Source organism: Mus musculus, chromosome 13 (genome assembly GCF_000001635.26).
Source record: "Mus musculus strain C57BL/6J chromosome 13, GRCm38.p6 C57BL/6J".
In the NCBI taxonomy this organism is placed as follows: domain Eukaryota; kingdom Metazoa; phylum Chordata; class Mammalia; order Rodentia; family Muridae; genus Mus; species Mus musculus.
In genome coordinates, this window is record NC_000079.6 from 119910357 (window position 1) to 119921871 (window position 11515).

At 42.4% G+C, this 11515-nt stretch overlaps 1 protein-coding gene and 1 pseudogene across 1 annotated transcript; both read right to left on the bottom strand.

The window, feature by feature from the left end:
• Positions 1-1678: 1678 nt before the first annotated feature.
• On the bottom strand, positions 1679-3112 carry Gm21761 (predicted gene, 21761). The gene is made up of 2 exons (NM_001310632.1): positions 2974-3112; positions 1679-2424 (listed from the first exon to the last, which is right to left on the bottom strand). The coding sequence occupies exon 2, from the start codon at positions 2394-2396 to the stop codon at positions 1881-1883; it is 516 nt and encodes a 171-aa protein (NP_001297561.1). The 5' UTR covers positions 2397-2424; positions 2974-3112; the 3' UTR covers positions 1679-1880.
• A 4226-nt stretch (positions 3113-7338) lies between these two features.
• On the bottom strand, positions 7339-7687 carry Gm21181 (annotated as a pseudogene).
• Between the last annotated feature and the right edge of the window lie 3828 nt (positions 7688-11515).

Consider the following 11515-nt stretch of genomic DNA (forward strand, 5'->3'; position numbering starts at 1 on the left):
ATACAAAGCAAAATAACCCTGAGATTCTACCTCACACCAGTCAGAATGGCTAAGATAAAAATTCAGGTGACAGCTGATGCTGGCAAGAATGTGGAGAAAGAGCAACACTCCTCCATTGCTGGTGGGATTGCAAGCTTCTACAATGACTCTGGAAATCAGTCTGGCAGTTCCTCAGAAAATTGGATATAGTATTACCTCAAGATCCAGCAATACCTCTCCTGGGCATATATCCTGAAGAAGTCCCCACTTGTAATAAGGACACCTGCTCCACTATGTTCACAGCAGCCTTATTTATAATAGCCAGAAACTTGAAAGAAGCCATATGTCCCTCAACAGAGGAATGGATACAGAAAATGTGGTACATTTACACAATAGAATACTACTCAGCTGTTAAAAAAATGAATTTATGAAATTCTTAGGCAAATGGATGGATCTGGATGATATCATCCTGAGTGAGGTAACTCACTCACAGAAGAACAACTTGATATGCACTCACTGGTAAGTGGATATTAGCCCAGAGATTTAGAATACCCAAGATACAATTTGCAAAACACATGAAACTCAAGATGAAGGAAGACCAAACTGTGGACACTTTATTCCTTCTTAGAATAGAGAACAAAATACCCATGGAAGGAGTTACAGAGACAAAGTTCAGAGGTGAAACAAAAGGAAGGACCATCCAGAGATTGCCCCACCCAAGGATCCATCCTATAAACAACCACGAAGCCCAGACACTATTGCATATGCCAGCAAGATTTTGCTCACAGGACCCTGATATAGCTGTCTCTTGTGAGGCTATGCCAGTGTCTGGCAAATACAGAAGTGGATGTTTACCGTCATCTATTGGATGAAATACAGGGTTCCCAAAGAAGGACCTAGAGAAAGTAGCCAAGGAGCTAAAGGGGTCTGCAACCCTATAGGAGGAACATCTATATGAACTAACCAGTACCCTCAGAGCTCCTTGCAACTATACCACCAGTCCAAGAACCACACGCCTGAGTGAACATACCTACCTCAGATCAATTTCTTACTGAGAAGCTGAAATTTTTGGAAGACCAACAGCTAAACTAAGGCTTATAAAATGTGAAGCTCTTCCAAGACTGGAAGCACATAAAAGCCACCTCTCAAGGCCAGGTTGCTGGGTCTCCTGTGTTCGGGCCAGTACTGTCCTGACTTTTCACTTTAGGCAATCCTGTTTATGCAGTTGAGTTCACTTATGATGCAGAAATTTGCTCTGGACATTTCTAAACATTGAAAGTTTCTCCTGTGCAGAAGTGGTGGCACAGGCCTCTACTCCTCATAATAGAGAAGCAAGGCAAAGTGAATCTGAGTTCAGGGGTAGCCTAGTCTACACATTAGGAAGAAGGAGTAAAATGGAAGTTGTAGGTGTCCCCTAAATTAATTTGAGTGGGAAGCATCTGGGTGGATCAGTCATCATCCATTGTGATTCAGCAGAAGGGTTTCCCAAAGTGCTCAAGGTTGCTCCCTGTGTGCTGGTTGTCTTATGGCACAGCACACAGGAGAACTAGAATGCCTAAGGTTCCCTGAGGAATTCCTTTAAAAAGAACCAGGAGTTAGTCCTGTAAAAAACAGGAGGAAATAAATACAGATTTGTCATCTGTGTCAACTCCACCCTTTGTATTTTCCCTTAGGCCACTTTAAGAAGAACACAATATTCAGCTTTTTAACACTTTTATTAAGAATGCTGTAAACAAACAAACAAATAAACAAACACAACCAAAACCCAGATGGCTGCAAAGACACAACTGCCTCGTGTATGCCTTTGCTGTAACAGCAGGAGCTGACAGAAGATTCCCTAATTGCAAGTCTTAGCAGGCATCAGGGTTCATGGGCTCCAAACACACTTCTTAGTGCCTTTCTCACTTCTTCTTCTGGCCAAAAGCCCTTTGAAGCCATGCCCAGCAGCCTAGGTGCCTGGAATTATCAGAAACAGGATCCTGGTCAGGGCAGTCTCCACCATCACAGGTTGCAAGATCCAGTCCTTTCTCCCTGAGCAAGCTTGGGAAGGGTTGGTCTGGCTCCTCTGTATCTTTGTCTTTGTAGTTTTCCACATCTCCTGGGGACACTTGTGGCTTCCTCTGACTCTCACTCTGAAAGACCTCCGTGCCCTTCTTCATGGCAGAATTCAATCTGCGGTAGGATCTCAGGTAGTCCACACTCTCAAATACACAAAAGGAGTATAGATCCCATTCGGCAATCCAGCCATCCTCAGAGCAGTGGCTTTGCTCTTTGCTGAAACAAAGTGTCTCAGACTTGGAACACCTTGTACTCTGGGCTGGCAAGACCTGTGCAGTGGGCAGTGCATGTTCTTCAATATCTGATGTATCCTTGACAAAACTGGGAATGGACTGCATCATCTTCTTGGCTTTATCCATGGATCCCTGAGGGTAAGTCCTCCACCTTCTGATTAAGAGAAGAGTCCAGTTAATTAATTGTGCTCTATATTTCTTGACCCTTCCCAACCATTACACTGTGGGAAGCTGGGTTTTAAACCCACAATCCTAGAATCTATTTGCAGTGCCTAAGGAGACACGATTCTGCCAAATCTGGTGGCAAAATTCTTTCATCCCAGAACCTTAGGGAAAGAGCAGATCCTACACATAAGCAGAGGCAGGTGGATCTCTGATCTCAAGGCCGGCCTGGATGTCAAGCCTAGTTTCAGTTCAGCTAGTGCTACACAGGAAAGCCTCAAAAACAGGCTCAAAAATCAAAACAAGAAAACAAAAAGGAGTGGAGCTTCTCAAATTAAGATCCTGTCACTCTTGATGCAATTGTCTACACTTAAACACTATAGGCGACGACTAGACAGGCAATGGGAAAAGTTCTAATGGACCATCCAATCTACTTGGGTGCCTAGTTTAGAGATTAAAATATTAAGAATAATGATCCCTTACTCTCTCTTTCTTGGCAGGGCATTTATTAAGATAACTTACAGGCTGCAGTTGAACTTACTCCTCAAGAGCTGGATAGGAAGCAAAGTCCAAGAATCCAGAAGTTCTCAGTTCCCGAGGCTTGATGTCTCAGCTGGTCTTCAGTAGAAGATGGAACCACACGCAAGGAGGCTCTACTGCTAGGGAAGTAATCGACTTGCTAGCCAGGAGGGAGCAGGCAGGCAAAGTGAAAACTTTCTTCCTCGGTGTTCTTATATAGGCCTCCAGCTGAAGGTGTGGCCTGAATTAAATGTGTGTGTTCCAGCTTCAGTGTCTGGATTAAATCTTAGTGTCTTCTGCTCGCTCACGCCTTTAATTCAAGGACTATGGAATTGAATCAAGGAAGTGGATCTCTGTGAGTATTCTGGTCTACAAAGTGAGTTCCAGGACATCCAGGTGTATTATAGACAAACCCTGGCTTATAACAATAATCACATTAACAAAGATACGTGTATTTCTTGCTTCAATCCTGATTAGAGGCCTGTGTCTTTCAAGCTCAATAAGATCTGCATTAAAAGCAAGTCTTCCTATCTCAAAAATATGAATTACATTCTACAAATTAAGCAAAAGTTACTTACAGGTATACCCTTCATTTTTAGATTTTGCTTAATTGTAGATATAATCAAGTTGACAACAGTGAATAGCCACTACAGAGAGTGTTTCTCTGTGCAACCCTGTCTGTTATGAAACTAACTCTAGACCAAACTATGTACAAATTCAAAATCTCCCTGCCTCTGCCTCTCATGTGCTTAGATTAAGGGCATGTGTTACCAGGTCCTGCTTTGAAATGCTGTTAAGAGTCCTTTGATCAGTTGGAGCCCTGAGCAGGTGCTAATCCTGTATTCCCACCAGAGGAGTGGTTATGGGAAACAGCCGAGTGTAGAGATGAAACTTCAGGACAGGGAATCTTCTCTCGACCTGCCCATTCCCCCAGCGCCATTTTCTATGTATGTTTTTGAGTTGATGTGCATTACATTTCCATCCTCTAGTATCTATTAGTGGACAGAAGGCAGGCAGGGATCTGCTGGGATAGCTGCGCTACCGGCTGCCCTGAACTGGATTCATATTTGCCAGGAACCACGTAGCAAGACTGGAAAGCAGTTTCTTAAAAGACTATCAAAATAATTCGGTATCAAAGTTGAATGGTAAGTATCTTGAAACTCACAGTTCAGTACTCTCTCTAAAACAGCCTTGTTTGGTTTCTGGGAATTGAAATATTTTGAAAAGTGTAAGTTTAAACACGTAAAAGCCCAATTTAGTTCTTCTGGGGCTGGACTAGATAATAAGCAAATATGGAGGATTTTTCCTTGTGTTCACTTCTCTCCATATGTATTTTAAATCTTGGACTGTGTGAGATACCACTGCAGATTGCATAATGACATGAGAAAAGAGAATTAAATGAGAGACCTCTTCTTGAACATCAGTAAGACTAACCCCTCAGTATGCCTTTCTTAGGAAATGAATGGACATGGATTTCTCAGATGGAAAACATTGTAACACAGCTATTTTGCTTCCATAGAAATTGCACTGTGGAAATTAACTTCTCCTGCAGAGACACCTCCAGAGTGTACCATGAGCATTTCCTTTGTTCTCCTCTTCTCCATCACATTGAAAACCCCATTCAGTTCCACTTCATCTTTTTCTGGATGAACCTGAGACCCACCAGAGAAGGGAAGAGAAGGAGCTATCAAGACAGGAGATCCATCTAGGGATCCCTCAATGATCTCCAATTCCTTTCCTCCTCTCCTATTGCTGTGTGGAACAATTCATTGGGGAATAAAATTCTTCACCCCAGATAGGGAATTAACAATAGGTCAAAGTAAGGATGTCATCAATTCGAACTTTTTTTTACAGGAATTATAGAAATGTTGGTGTGAAGAGGTTGCTGACAGGAGTAAGGGACACAGGACTTACATACAGGGACATAAATTGCCCAAAGGCCCCTATCATAGGTGATGGCTTACAAAAGATGGAAACGTGGTGCTCTCTGCACAGCCTGCAAGGAGCCAGGCATCTTGACAGGTTGGAGAGTGTCTCTGTTAGCTCAAGTGGTCTGAGTCATCATCCATATTGATACATGTAGGCTAGCAGGTCTGAAAATGACTCTCAGCTGCACTTACTGCTAAGAACAGGGTTGTTACAAAAGCAGTTTTCACCACATGCCTCTTCTTTGCCATCCATTTTTACTCTGCCTCTGTCTATAATCAGCATTTTTAGGGAGACTTAGCACCTCAGTAGGAGTGGATCAGTCACTCCTACTAAACTGCTCCCCTGAATAAGTGAACATATTTTAGTTTTGCCTAATTTCAGGCTAGTCTGGAATTGAGAGTCCTCAGAGATCAGTCAAGGGAACCAGTTACTTCTTGGAATAGAACACAGGAGGAAATTTGCAAGACAAATTAGTGAGTGAACGAACTCACCACCAGTCCAGTTAACCTGAGTTGATTCCTGACATCTATATGGTGGAAGGAAAGATCCAACTCCTTCAGATTGTATTTTTGTTCAATGACCAAAACTCATTTACATACACACATGCATACAAACACACAAACAAACACATACACACACACATACTCACACACTTTAAAAAATTATATTGAAAATCAAGGTCAGAGTATGGTATAAAAACCTTTATGTTTCAGGACCCAAGACAAAAATTAATAAAAATCACTCTTGAAATGTCAAGACAAGACAAACTAGCACGATGGAAAAAAATGGGTTCTTCTTGGAGTACAAAACTTGAATTTAGATTAAAAATGTGTTGTATAAAACTGTGAGAGGAAGAGTATACTATTTGGCTTGTAGTAGAACAGTGGGGGGAAAAGGAATTGTTAGCACACCCAAGTTGTTTTCATTTGAAAAAAATCCAACAGAATAAAGAGAACCCTATGATGCAGACTCTCCTGCCTTCTCCACTTTCATGCTCTCTGCTGACAGTCTCTGGAATTTTTGACATCTTTAGCTAAGAGACCTCTAGGATCTAAGGGGGCAGGGCCTGTGAGTACTTGTTACTGAGAAAGTGCATTTCTTATTGCCTGGACAAAGCAATTATACAACCTCACCCAGGCTCTGACCAGACTCTTCCCAAGAACTCCCTTCCCTCTAAAGCACCTGGAGCTTATTGTGACACAGATACTGTCACATTCAAGTAATGACTTTAAACTGTTGCTACTGTAACGAACGAGGTCACAACACATGTGGTGATAAGCTATACAGAAGGGCATGGCAGAACCTCTTTACACAAGATACATTGGTTACACTGAGCAGAAAAACCCCAGCTCTTTCTGTTACAAGAGTCAGTGTGTGTGAACAGAAACAGGATGTGAGAGCTGCAGTGAGAAAAGTGGAAGCAGGACTAAAATACACATAAGGACCTTAGGGCTGGAGGCATAGACACAGGACCACCACTGCAGGGTTGGCTGTAGCCTGAGAGTTGAGTAAGGAAAGGGAGGAGAGGAGTTTATACTCTGCACAAAGGCCATGGCTGGAGAGACAATGGGAGAGACCACAGCAACTCACATCCAACTCACACACACACACACACACACACACACACACACACTTCAGTGAACTTTGGATGATGAGTCTCTTACTTTGTCATTGTGATAACTGCTCTGTTCTTTCACAACTAATGCATTCTTTTAGCCTACTTGGTATTTGTCAGGAAGCTGGCAATGGTCCCTCTGCCCCAGAGTCCACTACGTTTGAGTAGAAAGCAAGTTCTAGATCCCAGCCTGGTGGTTGACATCTTTAATCTGAGCTATGCCTTCTGCTGGAGGGCTATATAAGGACAGTGGAAGAAGGAGGACTCAGTCTTTGCCTGGTTGCACTTACTTGAAAGCACATCTGTTTGAACCTACTTCCTTTTTTTTTTTTAAAGGGGGAAGGTAGCCAACTTTATTAGCATAACTGAAACCTCCAATTTACAAGGAAAATAAAATGAGCCCAGTGCCACCTGCAAATTGTCAGGTCACATTACTGTTCAGGTCATACCTAGCCACAGTGAGGATCACAGGACAAACCCATCATAGTTGCTGCAAGACCACACTTCTGCCGCGACATTTTCATCACCAAGGACACACACCAACTTGTTTTGAGGCTTTTGAGTTGAAAGGATCAATGTGGAGAACAGAGCCTTGCTTTTCCAACTTAAAAAAAAAAAAAAAAAAGGGAACTAGGGACTAAGCAAGCAATGTCTCCTCCAGTCTGCCAGATGCTCCATGTGCACTTGCTACTGGCAGGGGCCCGAGACTAGCACTAGCAGGCTGCTCTGGTGACACTCAGCTCCATTCCCTTTAGGCTGGTGGTAGTAGGTGTCTATTCTGGCAGCTGCAGCAGTTTGATGGGGGAGGAAGGAGCCACCCAACCATCACCTCTTCTTGAAGCCCTATTTTTCGCATCCATTAAACAGGTCTGTCTTAGAGCTCCCCAAATTGACAATCTTTGGACAACCACCTCTATCCTTCTCCTGAATGGTGCACTCTTTACAGTAGTAGGCATGGGAGACTCTGGGGCCGGCACAGATCACACACCGGCCCTGGTAAGATCCATAGTTACACTTATCACATATGTGGACCAGGGTGCAGGGATGCACGTAGGAATCACAGATCACACACTTGCTGTCCGTTTTTTCACACAGTCTTCTGATAGCCACACCAGTCTGCTTGCGGCAGAAAATCAAATCTGGATGATGTTTAGCCATAACTCCTTTTCCAATCCGGCGGCCGGAAACTTAGGGAACTCTTGAACCTACTTCTTCAGGGTTCCAGTTTATACAGAAGACCACATGAAATAACTAGACTTTTATACTTCCAATTCACAGTTGCCCAACTGCTGCTAAACTGCTGCTTCTTTGGGAAACAGAAGCAATGGCTTTAGTTGCATCAGCCTTGGAAGAGCTGCCTGGAAGGAAGGACCGACCACCCAGAGCCCCACATGCCACCAGACATGACCTGAGAATAGGCATGGGCCTGGGCAATGGATAACTTTGAGGCACTGAACCATCACTCCTGCCAGCACCCCTGGTGCTGTGGACCTGGGAACCCCAGCATAGCCACACTCCTGGATGGAGCTGCATTTGGAGATGAGAGGGGGCAGAAAGTGTATAGAGAACCACATTTTGATGAGCCAATGCCTGAAACTGAAGAGAGACTTTGGGGCATTCAAAAAGTAGCAACCACTTCCAGGAGAAGGGTTCAATGGGCTCTGAACCAGCCAGAAGATGACAGCACCCATCAAGTGGTGGAAAAATGCTTACCCCAGGTGAATTCTGGAGCCAAGGGGGGGGGGGCTCCAAGAAATGAATCAAAACAGAGTCTTACATGAGAGAGGTACCTGAAAAGGAAAGACAAGCAAGCCTTGAGGAGAACATACACCTTGATGTCCTTCAGTAGACTTGCTGGGAGGAGCCAGAGAAAAACTGAGCAAAAGCCTTATGCTGCTTCTGTGGACTTATGAGTTGGGATAATGCCCTACATGCTCAGGAGCCTGGAAGTCTCTTTCTTTGTCCTCCTGACTGTCCAATTGATATGAATATTTCCTTAAATCTATGTAGAATCATTGCATTCTGATTGAAAGTGTACATAATTAAAATTTTTCCTAATAGCTGCGTATTTTTTTTTTTCAGTAGAAAAGTGAGGGTTCAAATCTAGGGTAGGAAATAATCACTAATCAAGTCAGAGGATTTTTCCTGTAGGTGGAGTTTCACTGGGGTGGAGGGATATGTACACTAACAGTCTTTATAGGGACAAAAGTGTGGCCCACCCACTAGGATTTCTTAAGATGGTTTTCTAGAATAGGGCAGAGTGGAAGTGTAGGTACTTGGGGATGTAAGTGATCTACAGGTTACAGTCAAAGAAAGGAACAATCTGACTTCAGATCTTCTGTATTGGCCACCGAGAGATAGCAAGATATTAAGTCCAGGCAAGTTAGATCCCGGACTCCACAGAGACTTCTCTGCACAGGTGTCAGCCCTCCTGGCCCGGGAGGGCTTAGCCTGAGCATCTGTGGGAGAAATCTTGGATCTGAGACCCAATGAGACTACTCTGCACAGGTGAGAGTGTAGACTACAGAACCTAACAGCTCCTGGGACAGGTCCTGTTTCGGGCCTTCATCTTCTTCCAGGAGGCAAGTCTGAACACCAGATCTCTGTGCACCTGCCCTGAAAGAGGAGAGCCTGCCTGCAGAGAGTGCTCTGACCACTGAAACTCAGGAGAGAGCTAGTCTCCCCGGGCTGCTGGTAGAGAATAACAGAATCACGAGAGGAACATGCATTAACCAGAGACAACTATAACAACTGACTCCAGAGTTTACCAGATGGCAAAAGGCAGACGTAAGAATCTTACTAACAAAAACCAAGACCACTCATCATCATCAGTACCCAGTACTCCCACCTCAGCCAGTCCAGGGCACCCCAACACACCCTAAAACCTAGACCCAGATTTAAAGGCATGTCTCATGATAATGGTAGAAGACATCAAGAAGGTCTTTAATAACTCACTTAAAGAAATACCGGAGAACACTGCTAAAGAGTTGCAAGTCCTTATAGAAAAACAGGAAAACACATCAAAACAGATGATGGAAATGAACAAAACCATACTAGACCTAAAAAGGGAAGTAGACACAATAAAGAAAACCCAAAGTGAGGCAAAGCTGGAGATTGAAACCCTAGGAAAGAAATCTGGAACCATAGATGCAAGCATCAGCAACAGAATACAAGAGATGGAAGAGAGAATCTCAGGTGCAGAAGATTCCATAGAGAACATCGGCACAACAATCAATGAAAATACAAAATGCAAAAAGATCCTAACTCAAAACATCCAGGAAATCCAGGACACAATGAGAAGACCAAACTTATAGATAATAGGAGTAGATGAGAATGAAGATTTTCAACTTAAAGGGCCAGCAAATATCTTCAACAAAATTATAGAAGAAAACATCCCAAACCTAAAGAAAAAGATGCCCATGAACATACAAGAAGCCTACAGAACTCCAAATAGACTTGACCTGAAAAGAAATTCCTCCTGACACATAATAATCAGAACAACAAATGCACTAAATAAAGATAGAATACTAAAAGCAGTAAGGGAAAAAGATCAAGTAACATATAAAGGCAAGCCTATCAGAATTACACCAGATTTTTCACCAGAGACTATGAAAGCCAGAAGATCCTGGACAGATGTTATACAGACACTAAGAGAACACAAATGCCAGCCCAGGCTACTATACCCAGCCAAACTTTCAATTACTGTAGCTGGAGAAACCAAAGTGTTCCATGAACGAACCAAATTCACACATTATCTTTCCATAAATCCAGCCCTTCAAAAGATAATAATAGAAAAAAATAATGGGAGGACTGAAACCAGGTCCTAGAAAAAACAAGAAAGTAATTCTTCAACTAACCTAAAAGAAGACAGCCACAAAAACAGAATGCCAATATTAACAACAAAAATATTGAAATTGTCCCATGCATCCTATCAGATAACCATGGACTAAGGCTGATCTTCAATAACAAAATAAATAATAGAAAGCCAACATTCACATGGAAACTGAACAACACTCTTTTCAATGATACCTTGGTCAAGAAAGGAATAAAGGAAGAAATTAAAGACTTTTTAGAGTTTAATGAGAATGAATCCACAACATGCCCAAACTTATGGGACATAATGAAACCATTTCTAAGCTCATAGCTATGAGTGCCTCCAAAAAGAACCTAGAGAGAGCACACACTTGCAGCTTGACAACACACCTAAAAGCTCTAGATCAAAAGGAAGCAAATTCACCCAAAAGGAGTAGATGGCAGGAAATAATCAAACTCAGGGGCAAAATCAACCAAATGGAAACAAGAAGAACTATTCAAAGAATCAACCAAACTAGGAGCTGGTTCTTTGAGAAACTCAACAAGATAGGTAAACCCTTAGCCAGACACACTAGAGGGCACAGGGAAAGCATCCTAATTAACAATATCAAAAATGAAAAGGGAGACATAACAACAGATCCTGAAGAAATCCAAAACAACATCAGATCCTTCTACAAAATGCTATACTCAACAAAACTGGAGAACCTAGATGAAATGGAGAAGTTTCTAGACAGATACGAGGTACCAAAGTTAAATCAAGATCAGGTTAATGATCTAAACAATCCTATATCCCCTAAAGAAATAGAAGCAGTCATTAATAGTATCCCAACCAAAAAAAAAAAAAAAAAAAAGCCCAGGACCAGATGGGTTTAGTGCAGAGTTCTATCAGACCTTCAAAGAAGATCTAATCCCAGTTCTTCACAAACTATTCCACTAAATAGAAGCAGAAGGTACTCTACCCAACTCATTCTATGAAGCCACAATTACTCTGATACCTAAACCACAAAAAGACCCAACAAAGATAGAGAACTTCAGACCAATTTCCCTTAATAATATCGATGCAAAAATCCTCAATAAAGTTCTTGGTAACTGAATCCAAGAACACATCAAAACAATATTCCATCCTGACCAAGTAGGATTCATCCCAGGGATACAGGGATGGTTCAATATACGGAAATCCATCAACGTAATCCAGTATATAAACAAA